General features: G+C 40.8%; 1 protein-coding gene across 1 annotated transcript in view; it reads left to right on the forward strand.

Moving 5' to 3' along the window:
* Positions 1–6,513: 6,513 nt before the first annotated feature.
* LEPR (leptin receptor) overlaps positions 6,514–24,628 on the forward strand; it is a gene marked incomplete at its 5' end in the record, with an annotated part of 36,113 nt that continues 17,998 nt past the window's right edge. Inside the window, 7 exons of the mRNA XM_082483949.1 lie at positions 6,514–6,553; positions 9,246–9,554; positions 10,607–10,724; positions 18,711–18,916; positions 20,511–20,656; positions 21,206–21,344; positions 24,166–24,462. Coding sequence (XP_082340075.1) covers positions 6,514–6,553; positions 9,246–9,554; positions 10,607–10,724; positions 18,711–18,916; positions 20,511–20,656; positions 21,206–21,344; positions 24,166–24,462 — 1,255 coding nt within the window. The remainder of the gene's footprint in view (positions 6,554–9,245; positions 9,555–10,606; positions 10,725–18,710; positions 18,917–20,510; positions 20,657–21,205; positions 21,345–24,165; positions 24,463–24,628) is intronic.

Genomic DNA, 24,628 nt, shown 5'->3' on the forward strand with positions numbered 1-24,628 from the left:
GTTTAATGTGCCATTTAAAAGAAGTGTATCTGAATCAGTTGTGTTTTTTTTTAAACACTAATCTTTGTCATTTCACGGACAAGTAGGCATGTTTGTATTCTGAATAGTAATTCACAATGTTTATGTTTATGGTTTTCTGAAAATTCAGATATCCTTGGGAAATACAACGAATAGGCTTAATAGCCAGAAAGCACTCCGTGTATTTCTGGTTTATATCACCTTTTACATTAACAATTGGCTATTTTGTACAGCCTCCACTGCTAAAACCACTAACTGGAATATTTAAACTGAACGTTAATTAAATTCTAAACAAGCAGACAGCGCTTACTGTTCCCTGAAGGTTCTCTATTTAGGTAAAACTGTCCCAATCTTCATTCAAAAAAAAAAAAAAAAAAAGGTAAGAACTGTCATTACATTTCCTTCTATAATAACCATAATGTGTTAGGCTATTCAAAGAGGAAAACTTTGAATATTCTCTCTCCGTTCTCCCTGAATTTACCCTGGACAGACCCCTGCAAGGCTCCCCATGCCAGGCCCCAGGGTCAGGACAGCCAGGTGGGGAAGCAGCACAAGGTTTAATGCGTGGGGACAATTTTCTGTGAAAACACTTTTATTTGTACACTTTACAGAAGAGAGAAGCGATGCTGCGTGGCTTCACTTACTTCTCAGAGCAAAGCACCACAGCGAAACCCCCCGGCCGCTGTGCTGGCGGGCAGCGAGGAGCTTAACACCCGTCCCACCTCAACTTTATTTCCTTCAGTGATGTGCTTATCTGTAAGAAATTAAATTAAAATGCACCGAGGCAAACACCACCCTCTCCCTGCGCTGTGAGGGGGCTCGGGCCGCGCGCTGAGGGGGATCACCCACTCTGAACACCACACGCACACGTCCCCCCCCGCCATCTTGTGGGTGAGGGGGGACCGCGAGGGGGGAACCGGCCCCTCCGGCCCCTCCCGGCCGCCGGGCGGCCCCGAGGTGGGGCGGGCGGGACGGACCGCACCGCCCCCGGCCAGCGGGAGGGCGAGGCGGGGCCGCGGGCTCCGCCGGGGCTGCGGAGGGGAGCGGGCGGTGGCGGGGACCCTCCTTCTGCCCGGCCGGGGCGTTCCAGCGGGGGAAGGCGCCCGGCGGAGCAGCGAGACATGACCGCCGCGGCGTAACTTCGGCTGTCGGTTAAGACTGCGGGAATGAGGCGACGTAGGTGGGTGAATTTACTTTTTTTTTTTTCTCTTTCTCCTCTTTTTCCGTGCTTGTTTCTTGAATTTGCGGCTTTCCCCGAGTGACAGCCCTCCGTGCCGGCGTGGCGGGACGCTGCCTCCCACCCACGGGCTGCCCGTGGGGGTCGGCTCCCTCCCGCCTGGCGGTGGGGAAGGGGGACAGCCTGAGGTAAAAACCGGCTGTTTTTTGCCGAAATACAGGTTGGTAACGGAACGCAGCCGGTGGGTGAGCTTGGTCTGTTCCCTCACAGATTCGCTCTCGAAGGGACCAGGCAACTTTGGAGGCTGGGATGGTGTACCCAAATCAGACCTTTTTCTTTTTTTTTTGTTTTGTTTTCTTTTTCCTCTCTTGACGCTTGGAGTCTGAAGCAAAAGAAAAAAGGTATCTCCACGAATGTGGGTTGTGAGTCACTGATGCTGCAGAAGCCATTATAGTCCGTTCTGGTAGAAGAGCACTTTGGAAATTTAATGTTAATTATTGACACAGCATTTATAAATAGAGTTTATAATGAAAATGCTGAGAGCCCTTAACTGTCAAGTGTGGCTATAATACGAAGGAGCGACTACCGGCCAGGCGACTACCGGAGCTCTGCTTACAGCTGCACGTAAGGAAAAAACCGACATATATGTTCCTCGGTGAGAAACCCTGAGAGAAAGTGTTTATTAAAAACGCTTTTCTCTCTTGCTGACTTAAAAACATTAATGTTTATGAAACTCGAACGTCTCAAACTGTGGGTCGAGAGCGGGCGCAAACTTCGGTACGGTGCAGGAGTGAGCGGAGGTGCGGTGTGCGTGGATCCCCTCGCTGGGGAGGGGGCCTGGCGCGGCGGCCTGGGTGTCGGTGAAGTGAGGGGGTATTTTCAGTACAATTGAGGAGAATTGTACAGTCTGTGGAAACGTTGAGCCATTTTGCTGTTGAGTTTCAGAAGCCAGGCGCCCTCAGCGGACCGGGAGCCTGTTTGTGTAGCTGTGCTGGCCTGCACGAGTGAGACAAGGGCAGCTCTGCCACTGGTTTTACTGTGCTTGTTGTGTGGGGAGACGCACAACTTGGGTTGCCGTGCTTAAAGCTTTAGTGTTAGAAAACAAAATTATTCAATGCAAGTGATATTCATTGCTATTTTGTATGTTCCATTTACGCTGAAGTCTATTAATAATGCTTACTAATACACTAAATGACAAACAAATGCAATGAAATTCCATGCCCAGGAGGGCTGACCGAGAACCACTGGTCTTGCCAAAACCAGCAGGACTGGAAGGCTCTCAGCACCCTTAAAGAGCAGGCCAGAAGGCACTGTGCGTGGGCATTATTACTAAAATATTTTTATGCTTTATAAAGATCTTTTAAATATTTAAAAACAGCTGTAGTGGAGTGCTTGCAAAAGTCAGGGACAGTTTGTATGCTTACAGTATTATGTTCCTGTTTCCCATTAACTAGCAGCTGTTGTTGTTTTTGGGGGAGGAAAAAGAAAAAAAAAGAACTCCAGACCCTGTATGTGTGTGTACATAACTTGAGGAAAAATAGGAGATCTTGGCAACTGAGTTTCTATACATTTCTGCAGGCTTTGAAGTTGCTCATTGGGAACCACTAATATGTAAGGTTCTGATCTTGCAGCATTTGCTCATCTAGTCTCTTTGTCCCTGTAAAAGTCAGTGAGAATTTTGCAGATGAGTTTAGTGGTGTCAGAGTTGTGCTGCTCTGCTTCGTCCAGGACAAGTTGTGGAGACTTGGCACTTTTAGTCACCAGTGCCACCCTCTGTTCACTGGTGTTCAAGCTGGACAGGTACTTGTACTGCAGTCCTCTTTTCAACCCTTTTTTTTGTAGTTCAGAAAGGAGACATGCAGAAATGTAAGTTGTCAAGGTAAGAAACTGTGGGGGGGGAAGGCAGCTCCAGAAGGAAAAGGAAAACTTTCAGTATGTTTTCGTATGTTTTCCATGCCCAGTGAGCAGATGTTTGTGGATCACCAGCCATGCTTGTTTCAGCCTGTGCTGAAAATGTTTCCTATGCTGATATGCCAATGGATTGTATGACTTCTCAGCCGGCCTTTAAAAAAAATGATCTTACTTTCATTGTTGTCCTCCTTGCTTGTTTTATCTGCTGTCTTTTGTTTTCGGCAAGGCAGGGACTCGCTGAAGTTTTCTGTACAGTGGTTAGCGTGAAGAGGAACATGTTATTTACATACAGAATTGGAAAATGTATTGTATGCAGCAGCAGCAAAGTTGGTGGTTTCAGAATGGAGTATCTTAAGGTAGATGTGTTAAAATAGGCCTTGATTCCCTCCATTTGTATAGATACTTCCCCAGCCACGCATAAAACCATTTTTCCTTGCTGTGTTAACTTACTCTCTCTGGATAGAGCTAGAATTACAAGTTTAGTAATTCTCCTTTATTTAACTTCCTGTTCCCTGTAACTGTTCTTGTAAAACTTGCATTCTTTTTTACAATGAATGTAGGAATTCTGGTAAGTTCAGTATTCTCACTAGAAGAGATATTGGTTAGTCTTGTTGGGTCCAGTAGTACTATATTCATCTTGTTCTGGGACTTATCTGTAGATATCTCTTTTTACCCAATTCCTGTGTAAAGTTTACACAAGTGGCACTGAACTTTGGACAGAAGAGGTGCTAATGCTGGTGACGTGCAGCTTACATTGCTTTTTCATCATGTACAGCACTATTTTTTGTTCAGGAATGTTATTGGAAGCAGGATTGAAAAATAGCACCTTTGTAAAAATCAGCCTAGATGGATGCAATAGGAGTAGGAAGAGAAGATGTCTCGAGCTCGCCTGAACTGTATTGTTGCCTTCTGGTCCAAATATTGTTCATTATGGTTAAATTAGTGCTGATATCAGAATTTTTTTGATTGCTTTATGTGGTCATTTTTATGGCAGCAGGAAGTGAAAATGCCTTTATCTTCAGTAGACTACATGATTATAACTTTCCTTCTTTGAGGTGCATGTGGTTCTGGGGGTCTGCGGTTGCTTTCTTTTCAGTCTACGGTAGGTATTGCATGGGTGAAACTAACACAGCAGCTGCTGTTAACACAATTAATCTCCGCCTTACTTGCAGGAACAAATGAGATGTGGTGTTTCATTGGTGTTTCACGTTCTGCTTTGAAATAGTACAATGAAATATACGTAGTTACCGAAATAGTGGTTCTTTCCTTCAAGCATATAGGAGCGATAGGGCTAAGATATCTGGGTGACAGCTTTTGCTTTTTGCAGTGCCTGTGATGGGAGAGCAAGTGATGGACTTTATGGCTTATTTAGAGCTCTTGATGGTGGACATTTTTTCCTTGTTTTGAAAGTGAGAGTTTTAAAACATTTGCAGTAACATCCATGACATATTGATGACTTTATAAGCCTTTGAAATATATATCTGTTTTTCTTGTACAAGGTATGGAAGCGATCTCTGCCAGTTTCTTGCTAAGAAGTGGTTGAGCTAGGAACAGCAAATTTTTGTTGCACCTGTAAAAGAGGACCATGGACTGTTTTCCATTAAACCATATGTGTAATAGTCTGAAAAGCGTGCACTTATGTCAAGTATCTTATTTTAAAAGTGGTTGTTTTTTTTTTTTTTTTTCCTTCAGTCAGAAGCTTGGGAAAAAAAACTAGATAACTTTGATCATAGGCTTTTGGAAAGAGTCCTGGCCTGCATCTTTGTGAAATGGCAGACTTAATAGAAGGTTGTAGCTAGATAATTTCTCTGGCCTTCATGGCTCACCTATTAGGAAATAGACTAATGGAAGAGGTACAGGTAAGGCTGGCCTCCTAACAGCTGTGCTGAGAGGCAAATTTTCCCCTGAAGTAGGGGTTATGAAGCACTGCCTTTGAAATCTTGAGCTTTCCTCTTTAATTGCTCAAAATGTAGCTTAAAATGTACTCTTGATTATGACCTGGGTGAATGGGGAGAAGAGTGGATGGGACTGACTCATCTTGCAGACCAAAATGAAGCTGGTCTGTGCTGAAGAAATGGCTTGGCTCTGGCTCCAGCCCCAGCTAAATTTACAAGGGCTTTCCTTGTGGGTGAGCTTGCAGGGAGACAAGAATCCTGAAATATTGTAACTTCACTGGTCAGTTGTCTGCTGCTTCAGGTAGACAGCTATGCCTATTGAATCACGTGGTCAAGGCTTAAAGCAGCGTCAGGGTCATGGGATGTTCATGTCAAAGTCTCTGGTGAGGGCAAAAGGGAGAGGAGGGGCAGCTCTGAGCAGAGGGTGACTTTCGTTATTGTAACCGAATTCTTTGGGGTTTTTATGAGCTACTGGTTCCTCTGTGGGGCTGACCCTCTGCCCTGCGCTGGCTTGTTGATGCGCTGCCCTGGGTAAGACAACAGGGATGTTCTCAGACTGTGCACTGAGGAGTGGTAAAAACCAGGAATTACCCTTTTTCTCTCCTTCTGGTCTTCTGTGTCCACATATGCTTTCCTTTCAGGCTGCAGAGCCAGCTGCTGCATAGCCAGTATGGAGACTCCCACTGCAGTAGTCTGTATGTATCATACAGTGTGTACGTGTGTATAGTACAGTACATGCACCCCCAAACTGAAAGGCTGGTGGATTACATAGCATCAGCAGCAGTTCTTTTGGCAACATAGATGTTATCAAGTAAATTGTTCTCAAAAATATTGAAGGAATGAGAATACTTTGGAGGGACTCCCTAAATCTTATTCCAGCGTTCTCTGTCTGATTTAAGCTGTAAATTTTACTAATCATTCAGTTGTGGTTAACTACAACGGCAACCAAACTCCATGTGTTTTATTCCAATATCCTCTACTGAGCTTTTTGTAAAGTATAAAAATGCTTATATTAGGGTTTTAACAGAATTTATGTAACTATGGGATGAAAATAAAAAAGAATAAAGTATCTGAAATGAAAGAACAGCATTGAAATATTCCTGTAAAGTTTAGTGAAGTCTTCACCACTGGAATGGGTGCCTGAGTGCTTTTGTGTGTGCTACACTTTGAAAATTGAGTTTCTCTTAGGCATTTTCATTGTTTGGATTTGTAGTGCCTTTCAGATGACCAAACCCAGGGGCTGAACAATGATCATCAAAAGCCTGGAGAAATGAGGTACTATATAGCTCTAATGATGAAAAAAGAGCAGTATTGATATTTAATCGATATTCTAAGCAATTTTTTTTTCCTCAAATGGCATTCTGATTTTCTTCTTCCTTTCTGCTTACAAAGGTATGAGTATCAGTTTAACCTAAGTGCACCAAAATGAAGCCCTAATGAAATAATAGACTGATAATTATTGACTCTCAGTTAATTTTCTATATGTTTTTCAGATCAGCTCTACAAAGCAAGATGTATTGGCAAATCATTCTGACCGTGTTTGTGCTATTGGGTAAGTTACTAAAAAAATAAATCTGTTGGAAATTATGTAGAATGAAAATTAATCACTGTGTTTTACAGTGGTGTTTCAAGTCATGCTACTGGATTAGTATCTTATGACGTCATGCAACTAGAATATGCAAAGGACCTGATGTTATCATTGTGCGGAATTGAAATGTTGACACTGTCAGGGTTGTGCTTATGTGTTTTATCCCAAAAAGCAGTGCAACTGGCTTTTAAGATCAGGAAATATCAGTAGAAAGTATGCGGTGACTCAAGATGCAGTCAAATCAATTCCCCAGTCAAAATTTGATAAGATAGAAGTTCATGGGCAATTTGTTTTGTTACCCTAATAGGTCCAAAACCAGAAAGGAAAATCCCAGTTCCATGAGAACTGTGAAGTTTCTGTTTAGTTCAGCATAGCCAGGGTGTCACTTTGAGTTTGAGCTCAGCTTTTTTAGGTAGCTCACATTCCTGCTTTCATGTGCACAGTGCTGTTAAAGGGTGCTCAATTAACTGCAAATGTTGGATATAATAAACTGGTTTTCTAATGGGGAAATGTCTGTAACAATATTGGTGTATGCTGTTCAGGGACAGCTGGTATTTGCCTTTCATTTTTTTGATTAAAATAAGAACTATTTAAAGGCTTTTGGTGATGATGCTTAAGGAGAAAGCAGATGCTGTAATCCAATGAAGTTTGTTTCAAAATTTATGCCATCTTGTATCTTCACAAAAGATGAATAAATCATTTCTATATATTTTTATGTACATATACAGCTTTATATATATATATCTTTTCTATATACATGTGCATCTTTATCTTTCTATCTACGTACCATTATCCACTCTGTATCAAATATTGCATTGTTGACATTCTTCTTTTAAATACCTTTCGTAATCTAAACATATTGTGTACCTTTTAATTAGAAAACCTGGATGCCTCAGAGAGTTTTCATGAGGCTTCAGAGCAGTTTGTCACTATCCGGTGGCCTGTAACGCCTGAAAATCAGTGTATCTATTAAGTTGTCATCTCAGTCTGATTCCGAATAAGAAAATAGCTATGGCTGGCATCTTCATAGCCCTGTTAACCCAGACTGCTATTTGAGGGACAGAACTGTAAGTGATGGCCTCCTGTGTGTCTGTGTCATGGACAAACAGGTACACCTGTAGCAGAAAAACATTCTTGATGCATGCTGCACTTCATCAACAGACATTTTAAAGAGCTGTAGCAATCCTATGCTAAACGTTCTGTATTGTAATGCATTATCTTTTTTTTAACACTTCTGCAGAAGTGGGAAGTAGCTGCACACATTTTGACTTTGCAGGATTTAATTAATCCTCTGAGATTGCCTGGTGTGATATGCAAGGGGGGGAGTCTGTTTTTTAGAAAAATAGATGACTGTCAGGAATCTCTTCCCACCCTGCAGTTGCCTCTGTGAATTGGGTAGCGTGTTAGTTATCTGTTCTGCTTCATAGGCAGTTATGTCACTTATTAGTCCTTTTTTAATCATGTATTATGGACTAATAGTCTGTTCGGTCAACTGAATCCTCCGTGTGCAGCCAGGAGGCCTAATGAAGCTGATATTTACAGAGGCACAAACTCTGTTAAATGAGAGAGGAGGAAAGAGCAGAACCCTTCAGGAGTCTGGCAATACAAACTCTGTGTAAAGAGAAAACGAAACGCTTTAACACACTGCAGAGTAACACAGTGCCTGCTTTTAAGGTAGCATGCATCTTCTTTTCTTGAAAGCTTTCATTTTGTGTTTTTTATTATTTAGTTGATGAGTATGCTTACGTGCTATTAAGGAAACAGTGTTCGAGAAATTGTTTTTCTTATTTTGGCTATTGCAAGGCATAGAGCATGAATTAATTTCTATCTAATGAACTGCTTAAAATATTTATGCCCTTACTGAGCAAAAAGCTAAATGCAAAGTGCACAAATGACCCACATGCCTTTCTGTAACTAGAGCTTTTATCTTTGAAATTCATGCGGTGTTTTACAGTAAGCTATTTCCAAAACCGATCTCAAAATCATTGTTAGCATAATTCAAGCTATGACTTACCAACAAGAGCTACAAATGTGGTCAGAGTGACTTTATTTTGAAGAATCTAGGTCTGATGGAAAAGATGATTCTTTTCCTACATCTCATTTCCCAGATAATGCCCTGGGGTTGCATAGTTGCATCCAGTCATGTATTCTTGTAATACTATTCTTTGGTATTTAACAGTTACAATGGGAATATGTTATATTTACAATGGGATTATTTTTTGTACAGTAATGGAGCCATGTTATAAGACCTGGATTGCAAGTGTCTCAGCACTGCAGGAGGAGATGAGACTTATACCTGTATAGTGTGTGGACTTAGATTTAGGCTTCACTGGATTTTGTATTACTCTAAGCCAATTTACCCCAAAGAGATGCTTCCCCTGCAGCCTTGGTCTTGACCTATTTCAAGAGATTGAGAAAACAAAGAGTTAGTGCAGTGACTTTGGGGGAGAAAGTTGGCACCTGTCAGTTGTGACACCAGTTCAGAGGGGATGTTCTTAGTAATTTTGTCTGCAACTCTGAGGAGAATAGCCCCTGGAAATAATCTGATTTTTAAGTAATGAATGTGTTTGTGTATAACATCAGCCACTCCCTTTTCATTGTCAAGTAATATGAACTTTTTCTTTTATTTCTGTTATCTTTGCCTTCGTATTTGCAGACTTTCTTCAAATGGCAGTTGCCCATTGTATGGTCCATCAAATTCCTGCTAGGAACTTTACATTACACTCTACGCTGCTGAATGAGACATTTTTGAGTCCTTTCTCTGCTGAAGTTGTGGAGAGCTGGTCTGGTTTGAGGAGAGAGCATGGAGCATCTGAAACCAAGCCTCCCTTGCTAGCGAATGAGGAAAGTTTTCTGTGTTGCCTTTGGAGTGATAACAACATTGATTGTTCTTTGTACAGAGCAAGCATGCAAGCAAGGAAGTTTATTCCTTCAGAAATAAGTATCTCTGCTTCTCAGGAAATAGGTAGGTTTTCCATTAAAGGCCATAAGAAGTTACTTCTTCAAAAAATTGTTGGGATTTTTTGTTGTTTGGGAGAGGGGTGGGTGGGTTGTATTAAAGTATATTCATTTTTATCCAGAGCAGACATGGTAAGATCCTTCCTCACAGAAGTCTGTAGTTGAAGCTGAAGGAAATTGTATAGCAGAATTTCAAAGGGGAAAAAAAGTTGACTCTCTTTCTAGGGGAATTCTGAATAAAATACGTAGCACTGCATATGAGGATATAAGCCCAGATCTTCAAAGGTGTTTAGACACTATGAGAAATATTTTAAATATTTTTGTCGATATGGGTTTTAAACTCCTCCAGGAGGTGGGGGAGATGGAGAGCAAGTGCAATCTTTTCTGCCTGGATTGTGATGCCTTGGTGAATATCTGTACATGGATTAGATTGGATTATTTTTTCCTAGGCTGTTTTTCTCTTCCTTTAAACTAGTCTTGCAGCAGCATACTGGTCTGTTGGCACACTGCTATCAGTGGCAGGAATCTCATTGACCTCAGTAGACTAGAATTTCATTTTACAAGAACTCTCGCAATGGAACAAATAAATCTCTGTTAAAGCCTGCCACACTAAATTTGTTGCTGTTATGTATGCAGTACAGCTGCATATCTGTGCACAAAGTGTATGCAGTACAGCCACGTAGAGTTTGTACCAGTTAACAGTAGCAAAACCTTCAACCAGGAGCAGCAGCTTAATTTCTTTCTTCCCCTTGTGGCCTTGTCCATAAAGCCAGGTAGAATATCATCCTTTTCTAATAATTAGAATACAGCAGTATCACATAAGTTGTTAGCCTTTTTAGTGCTAAAGAGCATATACTGCTGCCCAATTCAGCAAGGATTATTCATAAATATTTGCACACTTGTGGTCCAGCCTCACCTTCATGAATTTCTGTTACTTGTCCTCTCTTTGTGAGTGAATTTTATCCTGGCTCTTCAGTTGTTTGTTGGGTTGTTGGTGTTTTGGTTTTTTTTGTTGTTTTGATATAGTTCAGAAATGCTTAATCCCTTTCTTTTGTTCAGATTCAAATTGGAACATTGAATGTTGGATTAAAGGCAAGATGGACATGTTAGTTTGCAGCCTGCGGTTTTTGAAGTTGTACTTGAGAGCTGACTTGAAGATTAATCTTTTATATGCTGTGTAAGTACAGACTCCGTTAAATTTGTCACTATTAGCTTTAGAAATCTGAAAGCATTTTCTAAAACATCAACATTTGCCTCTCAAGCTTCCAGCACAGTGGTAGCATTAGCTTTGCAAGCAGATGATATGTTATGTACCTTTGTCTTGCCTAAAAGTAATCTTGGACTATATGGAAAGTTTGTGTTTCTGTCTTTGAATGAGGAATGGTTGGAATGGAGTCCCCTTCCTCTATCCTTTCCATGTTTCTTAAAATGCTTTCATGAAATCAGTGTTTACTTACTAAAATATCTTTGCTGTTACAATTGCCTAATTTTAAAGCTGTGATCTTGGTTCTGCCTTTATGCTTTTGAGCATAATGTCTCTCTTGAAGTAATTGCGTTACTTAATATTTAATACAATGCCAAATGTTACTCTAATCACATTGATGCCTCTGAGAGACATCCACCTGTGCAGTTGTCACTGTGGTAAAATTTCTCTGGAATAGTAATAGACGGTAATTGTCCTGACTGTGGGGTAGGCAGGTCTTGTATGCATGCCCTGCCAGATTTGATCATAAAGAGATTTATTTGATTCCACTTTAAAAAACATACTGAATTACTGATAGGTTGGAGGAATGGCATGAACACACAAACTTAAATTCCTTAGGAAACATGCTAAACATAAATAGTTGAATGAGCTGAATTTACAGGTGATGACTTCTACTTGAAAAGCCAATTACCACTTGCCACAAATTATCCCTGTAAGTCAGGGTAGAAAGCAAATGTATTAACCAGTCATTAATATGGTTGTTTAGTTGACATAATACTTTAAACGTCAGTGATAAAAGACGTCCCTCTCCAGAAGACAATGAGAGACCTGGTTACCCAGGATATGGAGGCTGAGGTACTCAACTTTTTTGACTCAGTCTTCACTGGCAAGTGCTTTAGCCACACCACCCAAGTCACAGAAGGCAAAGGCAGGGACTGCGAGAATGAAGTACCTCCTGCTGTACAAGAAGATCAGGTTCAAGACCATCTGAGGAACCTGAAGGTGCACAAATCCATGGGACCTGATGAGATACATCTGTGACTCCTGAGGGAACTGGTGGATGAAGTTGCTAAGCCACTATCCATTACATTTGAGAAGTCGTGGCAGTCTGGTGAACTTCCCACTGACTGGAAAAGGGGAAGCATAACCCCTATTTTTAAAAAGGGAAAGAAGACCCGGGGATCTACAGGCTGGTCAGTCTCAACTCTGTGCATGGCAAGATCATGGAGCAGATACTCCTGGAAACGATACTAAGGCACATGGAAAATAAGGAGGTGATTGGTGACAGCCAATATGACTTCACTAAGGGCACATCATGTCTGACAAATTTAGCGGCCTTCTACAGTGGGGTTGCAGTGTTGGTGGATAAGGGAAGAGCAACTGACATCATCTACTTGGAATTGTGCAAGGCATTTGATACTGTCACGCATAACATCCTTGTCTCTAAATTGGAGAAATGTGGATTTGACGGATGGACCACTCATGGATAAGGAATTGACTAGATGGTCACACTCAAAGAATTGTGGTCAATGGCTTGATGTCCAAGTGGAGACAAGTGATGAATGACATTCCTCAGGGCTTGGCATTGGGACTGGTACTGTTTAACGTCTTTGTTGGCAACATGGATAGTGGGATTGAGTCCACCCTCAGCAAGTCTACCGACAACACCAATCTGTGTGGAGCGGTTGACACGCTGGAGGGAAAGGGTGTTATCCCAGAGGGACCTTGATAGGCTTGAGACGTGGTGCTGTGCGAACCTCATGAAGTTCAACAAGACAAAGTGCAAGGTGCTACATTGGGGTGGGAGCAATCCCAAGCACAAGTACAGGCTGGGTGGAGAATGGCTTGAGAGCAGCCCTGGGAGAAGGACTTGGGGGCGTTGGTGGATGAGAAGCTCAACGTGACCCGTCAATGTGCGCTGGCAGCCCAGAAAGCCACCCACATCCTGGGCTGCATCCCCAGCAGCATGGCCAGCAGGGCGAGGGAGGGGATTCTGCCCCTCTGCTCCGCTCTGGGGAGACCCCTGTGCAGTGCTGCCTCCAGCTCTGGGGCCACCAACATAAGAAGGCCATGGACCTGTTGAAGTGAGTCCAGACAAGGGCCATGAAGATGCTCCGAGGGCTGGAGCCCCTTTGCTGTGAGGACAGGCTGAGAGAGTTGGGGTTGTTCAGCCTGGAGAAGAGGAGGCTCTGGGGAGACCTTAGAGCCCCTTCCAGTACCTAAAGCATCTACGGGAAAGCTGGGGAGGGACTCTTCATCAGGGGGTGGAACGATAGGATGAGGGGGAATGGTTTTAAGCTTAAAGAGGGGAGATTTAGATTAGATATCAGGAAGAAATTCTTGACTGTGAGGGCTGTAAGGCACTGGCGCAGGTTGCCCCGAGAAGCTGTGGCTGCCCCATCCCTGGAGGTGTTCAAGGCCGGGTTGGACGGGGCTTGGAGCAACCTGGGCTGGTGGGAGGTGTCCCTGCCCAGGGCAGGGGGGTTGGAACTAGATGATCTTTAAGGTCCCTTCTAAGCCTAACCATTCTATGATTTTATGATTAAAGCTGAAATCAGATTTTGAGTGGTTTCCCATTTCCAGTGTTCTTCATTACTTTGATTTCTGAAATAGCGTTATATGTGTGTTTGTGGGAGATGTAGATCTGAATTTGTCTCGGTTCCATCCAGCCTCAACTGCAATAGAAGAATCTTCACCCTTAATCCTAGTGTAGTAATCTCTATATTGAATATTTTTGGTATGCCTGACATCCGTAGAACAACAGATTTGAGTCCCAGCTGGGATAAAGAGGTTCTTTGTATTATGAAGGGAATTCAGTGTCATGCAGTTCATGAGAGCCGGCCCTATAGACTCACTAGAGTCCTTGTGGCATTACTGTATTTGATTACTTTTTGTTGCAAAGGCAAGATGCAGTGCAGTCCCTGACATTGGAGAATTTGTTTCGCTCCCCAGATTTCATATTAATATTTTTCATTTAGTGTCCCTGTGTTCTGGAGGAACAGCTAGCAAAGCATTCACATTTTGGTAAGGGGACAGCTTTCCCTGCTGGCTTGCTGATACCTTAACATTTTATTCACATGAGCCAAAATACCTTGAAAACATTCCCAGTTTTAAAAATATGTATTCCTGGCATGTGTTACTCTGAGGGAGTCTGGAGATCAAGCCAGAGTTCTCACATACAGGACAGGCAATGTACAAAAATAATGACCTAGAAGAACCTGCAACAAAAAAGCCTGGGTCCTCAACAGCTTTAATTTTTTTCTGCATTAAAGAAATATCCTCTTATTTTACACATCCACAGTTTGCCTGCTTGTAAATGATATCGGGTTATTTTGAATAGAAAATGTTGTGTTCTCTCCAAAACAGTGCTATGACAGTATTCTCTAGGAGGCTCAAGAAAGGGTAATGATAGGGCTTTTACTTTCCCTGGCAGCATGTCTTTGGGAGGAGAAACATTATTTTGAAACTTAATTAGACAAATTAGGTTAATTGTCTACCAAAAGTGAATGATCTTTCCAGTTGTATGTGTTCTAGGAATGCTGTATACCCTGGTGATTAATTACATTAACTGAAGTCACTTAGCCTTAGGGATCCTTTCGTAGTGTCACAGATGAATGCTTCCAGTTTAATTTTGAGCACTGATTATAATTTACCCTTTCAACAGATGGTGATGTATAGGGTGTACTCCTATTTCTGACCTATTTGAAGTACCTGTGATGCTCTCCTTTAGTTCTGGGCCTAGGCTCCCATGTTTTTAGGGATAAATCATGCAGTTTGTCTTAAGACTGGTGGCCTAGTTGGATGCATCAGTTGTACATTGAGCCTTCTTTAGCTGAAGAACATTAACCTTTCATTAGAGACTTATCCTGTCATGGGCTATGCAGCCATCGGATGTTCTGTAGTTTAACGGGGCAGCTTGTTCAAATAAGTATTGTCTTAGAGCTACTATATATGAAATACATTGAGATATAATTATTGAAAATCCTTAAAACCCCAGGCAGCTTTGCTCCATCAATTCCTAATAAAGGTAGCGTTTGCCCAAACACAGTAAATACTGAAAGCAGAGTTACAATGGTGACCTTATTTCTGATACGCCTCAACATAGCTACCTAAGTGTCGTGTTGTACATTTTCTGAAATTAGATGAATTGTAGAAGTTCATGTATTTCTTCCTAAACCATTTCGACATTTTGTTTTCGGTGAGGTGTTCCAATTGCAAGAAATTGATTGAAATTCAGTAAAGACATTTTGCAATATCTAATTTAAAGTCTAAAAGTTTATCACGGGGCCACAGATGCCCTTGTTGCAATGTTAATTACTTCCATGCAGAATTTATTATTTTTTTTCCCTCTTGTGCAGTGTCTTGTGCCTTAGTCCCATGCTTCCAGCTTAAAGTCATGTTGCCATTGCGCATTGTCCCTCCCTTCTCTGCCAGTCATTAACTTAAGTCCAGGTCACTAGTTTTCTGTTGAATCTCAGAGGTGGGCTCCAGTAATCCTTTCACAGAAGTTCATGTGCTTAGTACCTATCTGGATTTTGCTTACCTCTCTGTGCCAAGATAATTCTCTCCAATTTCAGCAGTCAGCACTATAAAACCAAATGGGAACATAGTATATATTTTATAAGGCCCCCCCCCCCCCCGCCCCCCCCCCGCCCCAGTTTGGATCTGGCTTAGATCTGTTCTCTGTTGTGTGATGTAAAGGGAACCAGGATTTATAGCTTCTCTCAGTGTGCTACAATTCTGATGGAAAACTCCAGTTTTTAATAGCCCCTTGCTTTGTCTTAAGTTTACCCAAAATTTCTTCCTTCATTCTGCTGAATGAAGGCACTCACCTCTCCTGAACTTGTGAGGGCTTTATAAGCATGAGCTCCTCTAAAGTTAGTATCTACAGTTCAGGAACAGTAGTTGTTCTGTGACTGGATCCACGTGCAGCCAAACTGAAGATGACAGGCTGCTTGTGCAATCTCAGGCTGCCGCAGTTCTCCAAAATACTTCGGCTTTCTGTTGTTTTGCTTGTAATCAGGTCTCATACATTTAGCCCAGGCATGGGAGTTTGGAATAACTTGATGTGGGGGGCCCTCATGATCATGTCCTCCATCGATGGTGCGAGATAGTCCCCGTGTCTTCCCAGTTTGTGGAAATGCAAAGCTCATTATCCTGTTCCTTAGTATCTGGATACCTTCCTCCAGGAGCGGACCTGGCATATGAACATCTTTCCCCTTGCTTTGCCCTGGTTTCAGAGGTAGACCTGTAAGAGAAGTCTACAGCATAGAAGTGAGGTACTGGTAATTCTCTGTCACAAGAGGTAGAAGACCTGCCTGGTATGGAGCCACAGGGTTTTCCTCCAGTTACACTTGTATTCCTACACACAGCATTTTATACAGTAAACAAATGAAAAGGTTTGTGCGGTGGGAGCAGGGAGAAATAACAACCCCTGCCCATTTACTCCCAAATAAATGGCCTTTGAAACACAGTACTGGCACAACACAACGTGGGGAGGACCTCTCTAGCATTTTTTGCCCCTGTATATGGGTGGTCCTTTGGGTGCACATAAGCTCAGTTTGATGGTTAAAAATGGAAATAATTATTAGGAATGATTGGGAGAAAGATGGGGGGATGGTGTGGTGGTGACTGCTTTCCAGAGAGATCAGATTAAAGACACAGTTTGATGAAAAGACTGCATTCTTATGGATTGATTGTGGGTTTTTTGAGACCAATAAAATCTGTGAGCAACAATAGAAGGCAGGAAGACTTAAAGGAAAATTCTGTGAAGTCTTTGAAAGGAAATTCTGGAGAAAGAAATGGAGCCACAACTAGAAAAACAAAAATATTCCAAGTAATTTAAAAGCTGTATCCTGTGTGCTGGTGCCAGATACCATCAACATAAGATTCCACAATTCTTGTGTCCTAAAGTCTGTGAGTCCTGGTAAAAATTATTTTAGGAATGTCACTGTTGACTGACTGTAGTACTAATAAATATAAACTACATATTCATATGAACCTGCATAGCTTATAGGGTCATTACCGCAGAGTACAGGTACTATGAGGGCATAGTATTGATGATAATCCTTGTGTTACCAGCTTCGAAGAGTATCCTAAAAACAAGGTGGATGCATAATGTGTGTGTGTTGATGAGTGAACGATGAGGGGAGATCCACATGTGTACATTGTGGGTTCCCTTGCAGTCCCAGTCAGCATGATTCGCACGTGCTCTTCCCCATAATTCATCAGCCCTTTGTTCACTTCAAACCACTCCTCAGTTTTCGACCTTTTCTTTTTTAAGTAAGGCAGATTATGGTAACGGGATTGGTGAATCATGCCCACTTCCCCTGTGCTCTACAGTTGATTAAATGTACTAGATACCAAATTGACTAAAAAAAAAAGGCAGAAAATCTTGTCCTTTGTCCTCCTTCACTGTAGAGTTCTCTGCCTTTTCTGAATTAAATCATTACAATGAATCATACCAACTGTAACACTATTTAAAACCTTTACAGAAAGGTTCTTGTTATATTAACTTCAATTTCATTCTCTGAATTAGTAAAACAAAACCCTTACTATACAGAAATAATTTCAAAATTACTTCAGAACAATTCAAAATATAAGCTTGCTTTTTTTTTTTTTTTTGGTAAGGATAAAATGTCAAAAGCAGGAAAGAATCCAGGATGGTTTAACTGTCAGGATTTGTCTTGGCTTTGCTGCTGTGAGAGGTTTGGCCACAAAGTATTCACACTATTAAATTCACTACCATAAAGAGGCCTGTGTCACTGAATACCTGCAGTACACCATAAACCTTCATCTGTGTTTCAAAGACATAATGCATGACTGCTTGTATCAGTGTATGCTACTTTGTCATTTATTTAATTTAAAATGTATTGCAATCATGTTATTAGAAAATCAGATTAAACTTTTTATGAAACATATATTATGCCTATGCAGTTATTAGTTGTTTAAAACTTCAAAAGTTTATCTTAGACCATACAATTTTTGCAGTGGATTATGTAATCAAAAACTGTGTATGTTAAAATCTCAAGGAAAGAGTGTTAATAGAAGGAGAAAAAAAAAAAGGCACCCCCCCCCTTGAAATTAAATCTGAATGTTCAGTCAAAAATAGTCCCATGAGCTTTAATCTAAGAAGCAATAAAAGCAAAATGCAGTAAGTTACTTACTACTTTCCATGAGCCTGTCCAAGATATAGCAGTAATGTATGTGAGTAAATAATTTGCTTCCCTAGGAAACATCAGACTATCTAATAGACAAACCTGCTGTGCACAAAAATACTTAAAGCCTTATCTTGGAATTAACTGCACAATGTTAAGACTTTTGGAGGACACAGGTGTCTATTTTATTTTTTCAAATACTTTAAGTTGTTGACTACTAACATGTGTTCTGAATGGTGGAGTTCTTTAGCCTTCTGTTACTCCAAAACTTGTTCTTCACTTGAATAATTGTTTTGATTATAATATTACTTGTAATGCTTAGTTGTAGCAGAAGCTGGAAGGAATGTTAAATTGTTTAGATTTTATTTCAGTGCCTCATGAATAGGAATTAGAACATAACCTCTATGGAGGTGGCAGAGAGCTGCCAATTAGTCCACTGTAAGATAAACTAACTTTGTGTGCCTAAGAAGCATGTAGTAATAGTTACCATCAGGGATCAGAAACTAGTCTAACTAAACTACAGGTGTCATCTGGTGTTGTAACACATATGTTTTAAAGTCAAACCTTTTCATGATATACTTTTCATGAAATCATCTTAACTACTTGGAAAGCATTTTAAAAGGGAGAAGCAGCAAAGTAAAAGCAATTGGTTACAATTACTGAGTTTTGTATTTTTTTCATTAATTTTTTTTTTTTTTGGTAAATAAACCTTATCCAGATGGATAAACCTCCTCTATTGAGATAGAGTATAGAAAGAAACACTAGGTTGTTTTGTTTTATGGTGTATTTTTTTCCCTTGTAGATCAGAGCTGTCACTGGGAGATATATCTACGAGCTCTCTAAAGGGGACTGTCATGGTTGCTCAGTGTGACTGTAGCACGTATGACGAGTGTGAGTGCCGTGTGCCTTCTCCGAGGCTCAACTACACTTACATCATGTGGCTGAAGGTGATGATTGGTGTAACGCACCTGTGGTCACCTTTGATGTCAGTCAAGCCCATAGACATAGGTAAGCATGACCTATATTTTAAACCTTTTTAAATGGAGGACAGCAACAAGATGTCTCTTCTGGAGAAGGAGGGCACAGACAGAAGAGGAAAAGGCTTCCTGGTGCTGTCTCACTTGTGCAGGGTGGTGCTGTACGCGTTTCTTAGCTGCCTAATGCCTGTCTGGGCTCTAGTACAAAACCATACTGAGCAAAGGCCAGGCTGTCAATGTACTTGAGCTTCATTTCTAATCAGTACCTCTCTGTGCCTGAGTCTGGGACAGTGGTGGAGCTTGTCTGTCTGTGTCACTGAGGACTTAAATTAAAAAGTGAGGGGGGAAAAAAAGCCGTTCCTAAAGTTACTTAGCAAATAAAACCACCTCTCAAGCAACTCTCTTGTCCTGATGCTTGCTTCCTTACACATACAATACCAGCTTTTTCCAAGTTGGGAAACATTCATCTGTATTAAATCAAGTTAAAACTATACTGACGTTATGAATTTGATATGTGTTGCTATCCAATATGCACAGTTATTGCAGATTTTGGCAAATTTTAAAAAGGCAGGGGCTCTGTCAGCTGTGGGGAAAAAAATTAGAAGTTTTATAAACCTCTTCTTAACTGATGTCCTTTGCAGGCCAAGTAAGTTAAAAGTCTCTGGGTGGGCTAGTTTTGAAGATGAGAGGTTGCATTTTTCATCATGCTGCTTTTAAATTATGCTACAGGAAAAAATTAGAAATTCAGAGTTGCTGCCAGTATTTAAAAATGACATAATTAGTTTGTTCTGCTTAGTGAAGTATATTTTAAAAAAGCATAATATTGGTATAAGTTCTGCCAAGATTTAGCTCAATTAAAAATTATTTTGAAAGTGAACCTGTGAATACTTGTATAATGTAGAGTTGTACTTGCTTATAGATGATATCAGTAGAGCAGGTGGCATCAGTAGAACAGACGTAATTTGTGTTGTAAGAGTGATGAAAGTGTGATGTAGAAGTTACTGACTTCTGTTTTAAAAGCTATGCTTTTTCTCAAGGAGTGAGTGTAATCCTAACCATCATTCAAAATTGCCCATCCATTTTCCTCTCCGGAGAGTTCTCTTCAGCCTTGTGGGAAATTTCTGAAACTCTCCATTTTTACTTTGCCCTAATGTAGCTCTCCTGGAGACCCTCTTTCATAGCCATAATCACTGTGGAAGGGATGGGAATACTTAGAAATTTTTTGCGTACGATACGAGGACATTATCTCCTGTCTCCTAAAGAGCTGAGCTAATTGCTTTGCTCAGCACTCCCATCCTCCTGTCCTCTTTTCAGCAAAACAGGTAAGTTAGTGCTTGGTTACTGGGGAGAATCATGAACCAAGGCAAGAAATTCACGTAGTCTTAAGGCAAACGTTAGGTCAAACAGCATGTCCTGGTAACTAACTATATAACAGCACCAGGGTGCACTTTGCCAGTGGTGTTACACAACATCAGTCTGTCATACACTAGCTGTAGAGCAGCTCTTGAGAATGGACTTTAAAGAAAAGGCGTTGAAAGAGACTTCTGAATCAGTAAAAACCCATTACCGCCAGCAGTCACAGGCCATAAGGTTAGTGGTATCCTTCTTAATTAATTTGTCTGCAGTAAAGCCTGAGCCTCCTTTGAACCTGCGCCTGGAAATGACAGAGGAAGGTCAATTGAAGATCTGCTGGTCTGACCCTGTGCTGGTGCCATACCCACTTCAGTATGAAGTGAAGATCTCTGCAAATTCAGGTCAAAATGGTTGGCAGGTGAGTCAGCTCTGCTTGCTTTGTTTTATGATGGAGCAGTACAGGTCGGTGGGTCTCTTCCAGAGCCCAGGATGTCTTACCACCCTCCTCCTTCTTGGGCAGTGACTCTGGTGGGCTGAGCAACATGGCTGGTCTGGTGGAGCTGGGCATGGCACACTGGTCTCTCCTGAGCTGGTGTGTCCAGTAGACCCTGGTAAACATCAACAGAACGTGGTGAGGCTGGCAAGCTGGACTTTACATCTGTTACGTGTATATGTTTAATATTTGTGGCTTTCATTGGTGAATTGCTTTTTCTGTTGCTACCACACAACTGGCTCTGGAATAAAAAGGAGCTGTTAATCAACAGTCCGTAATGAAAAAACTTGTTTTCCACAGAGGTCTGGAACCTCCACTATATTCAAATTTATGGTAAATTTAAGGAAGAAAGCTTTTTTTTTACCCAACTTGCTGCCTAAAAACTACATTGTAGACTATTTGTTTTGGTTCCCTCTGTCTCTTTCTTTTTCCTGTTCCATTATACAACAATAATCGCTTCTGATAATCCAACAGATGGTTCAAGTTGCTCTAGAAACCTCACTGGCCATAGACAATACACTACTTGATTCTTCATATTTAGTTCAAGTACGGTGCAGGAATCATCATGGTCCAGGGTTCTGGAGTGACTGGAGCACACCCTATAACTTGGGAGGTAGGTTACGTGCGGTCACTTACGTGCAGTAAGTAGTCTTTTGGAATAGATCACGTTTCCCAGTTTGTTTTGTTTCGTGGAATGATAGTTGTGTTGTCCACTGACATACAGAATACATGAGTTGGGCTGAAAAATCCTGTGGAAGTTCTTTGCCCTTCTGCTTCTCTTTCTGCATGGCTTTGCCTGAGATTCTGCTCCTTCCTTTGTACAATACTTGCATTAAAAGAGTTCTGGACTAATGCACAGTCAGCTCTGTGACACCTCCTTATCTGGCCCTGTTGCTTGCTTACCAAGCACCTGTTCAGTCCCAGAAAAAGCCTTTTTTTCTAAGATTTTTTCCATTTCAAAAGGCAGTTGGCAGTGTTTAACCTCTACTCAGCACAAGATTTTTCTCCTGATGCTTTCTCTAACTTTTAGTTTTGTATTTGTAGCTGAACTAAAAGCACAGAAAACAGTTTTGGGTTTGTAGATTTAACATCTTGGTTTGTAATGCTGAGTCCCATTCATAAACTGCGTAATAGCCCCAGTCAATCAGTTTCAATGCATGTGGCTTTAGTGTTAAGCATGTAAATTTATATACTGTAATCAATTTACTGCCCAAATAGGGCGAGTTCCTGACAAGTTGCGTTCAGTAAGAGCTCTCCTAGACTGAGTAAAGGGCTCTTATGATTTAATGAGGTCCCTTGTATCAACATAGCTGCTGCTAAAAAGGTAAATCATAATGGCTCTTTATTCATGGCCAGAGTATGTAGGGAGGAAGGGAAATATTGTTAGGCAAATCCCTGGTCAGTTATCAGGATTGCTGATTTCCTTTGCAGATTGAGCCATTTTGGATCAGCCTAAAGATTTCAGGATTTTTTGCATCGTATTTTTCTGTGCTCTGCTTATGATTAACTGGAAATGTTTTGGTCTGTGTTGTCACAGGTATCCTCTCAACCAACTATTACATGACAGTACTAGTACCTAAGCACTTACATGTACACCTGCTTACTCTATGCTAAGTAACGTAATGTGTGTGTTTATAAGTACCAAGGAAGTAACTAAACTTTGAGGAAGGAGCTGTCTTCCAAGAAAGCTGAAAATACACAGACCCTCATGGCAGTCAAGCATGAAAAACAAGATGCCTGATTATATGACTAGAGGTCTAACTGGCCCTTAGTCTTTTGGATTTATATCTATATATATAAAATTTAAAAAAACCCGTGTGTGTACATACATATATAACTGTGTAGCTTTGAGAATTTTTGGGGGGTAGATACATGTTCTTGCTTACATAATGATATTTTCAGAAAGGGTTTATGAGCGTATTGAGAAATATGGATGTAAAAGAGGTGCAGTAGATACTGTTAGATTATTTTTTATTAATCCTGTTATGGGGTATGTAATTGTATTAAACATAGATCTCATCGGCAAAATAATCCCGTTGTGCCAAACCTGAGAGCAGCATAGAAGGATTAATTTCTTCACTGCAGGAAGCTCAAATTGGCATGTTCTCCCAATGGCTGATGTTAGGATGAGCCAATGGAGGAGCAGTGGAGTGTGCAGCACAGCTGGGAGCAGTGCAGCAGCTGGTGCAGGAACACCGCCTTGCATGCGTGGAGGCACATTAACACCGCAAGAGTAAATGCTGAAATCAGGCAGTTATATTTTTGTACAATCGACCAGTTTCATGTTCTCATTTATATTTAACATGGAAGTCTTTGACAATGACAATATTGTAAGTCTGCTCTACTATCTGAGGAGGTCTGTATTTTGGAAAAATACTAAAAATATCTGACGTGGTTCCTCAACTGTGGAAAGTAATCCTGGCCTTTTAAGGATTTTCGTGCTGGCTTTGGGTTGATCTTTGGCAAACAGTTCCATTTTAGCAGGTGTATAACACCTGTAGCTTCCCTGAGTACCTGACTGATTGAGGCTGCACATACACATGTTTACGTGCTTTGCAAATTCAGTGTCTTTATGCCTAGGTGAATTACTTACTCTACCACTGCTACCATTTGGTATTAACTACACTGCTGAGATTGTAAAACAAGTTTTTGAGACATTAATCTCCTGCTGACTTCAATAGAAGCAGGATTAGTAACTACTGGAAAGCTTGATTATTATTTTTTTAAAATTCATTTTTATTCAGTCCCCTCTCCACCAGATCTGAATGGCAATTTCCTCAAAATCTATGTAGTACAGTAATGCTTCAGCTAGCGTATGATTTCAACATCCTTGCAGGGTTCAAAGGGTTAGATAATTTTTTTTCCAAACCCAAACATAGTTCTTCTCTTACTTGGATCTTCTCACGCTTTTACCCAAGGACAATTTTATGATTTTAAAATCTGTGGTGTATGTGTTTGTGAGACGAGTTACAGAAGCTAACCCTTCCTAGGTTGCAAGTACTTGTTGCGGTATTTAAATAAGCTGACCTGATGCCTTAAAAAAGTGGGCCAAGTAAAAAGCAGCAGTGTTAATCTAGTTTCCCAAGATTTAATTTACAGGAGCCTGTATGATTCCCTGTTTCCCTGGTGCTGCTGTGTGTTGTTTTCACTGTACCCTCCAGTGATTTTCTGCTCATTTAATTCCTGTTTGCCTGGGGATATCAAAGATTTATTTTTACCAGAATTTACAAATACCAGTTATGGAGGGAGACAGTCAAAGGCTCATTTCTGCCTCTCTCCCCTGAAGATGTTAATAGGAATTAAAAATTAGGAAATTTAGAAATACAACTGTATGATAATAATAATAATATTTTTCTATTGACATATGATTTTGGTTTTGGTTCAGATTCTAATCTTAATGGAATTTTTTTCCTCTTTTTTCCCCTTCTGTGTAGCTGAAGTTCTGTACTTCCCTCCTAAGATACTGACCAGTGTTGGTTCTAATGTTTCCTTTCACTGCATCTATAAAAACAAAACCAAGGTTGTAGTGTCCAAGAAGATTGTTTGGTGGCTGAATTTAGCAGAAGAAATCCCAGAAAGTCAGTATACGCTTGTGAATGATCGCGTAAGCAAAGTTACTCTTTTCAACTTGAAAGCAACAAAACCTAGAGGAAGTTTCTTCTATAACGCATTATACTGTTGTCATCAAAATAGGGAGTGTCATCATAGATACGCTGAATTATATGTAGTAGGTAAGATTCCAGATGATTTTAAATTATAATTTTGGTGTGTTTTAATAGTAAGGTCGGAATATTTCCATTTTAAACTCCAGTTAGCTTTTATTGAGCAGTTATGACTTGTAATGCATGTCTTTGTATAAACAATCATATCTTTATTAATAAACTTTCAATGTGTTTT

Source organism: Vanellus vanellus (assembly GCF_965231255.1).
Source record: "Vanellus vanellus genome assembly, chromosome: 5".
Taxonomy (NCBI): Eukaryota; Metazoa; Chordata; class Aves; order Charadriiformes; family Charadriidae; genus Vanellus; species Vanellus vanellus.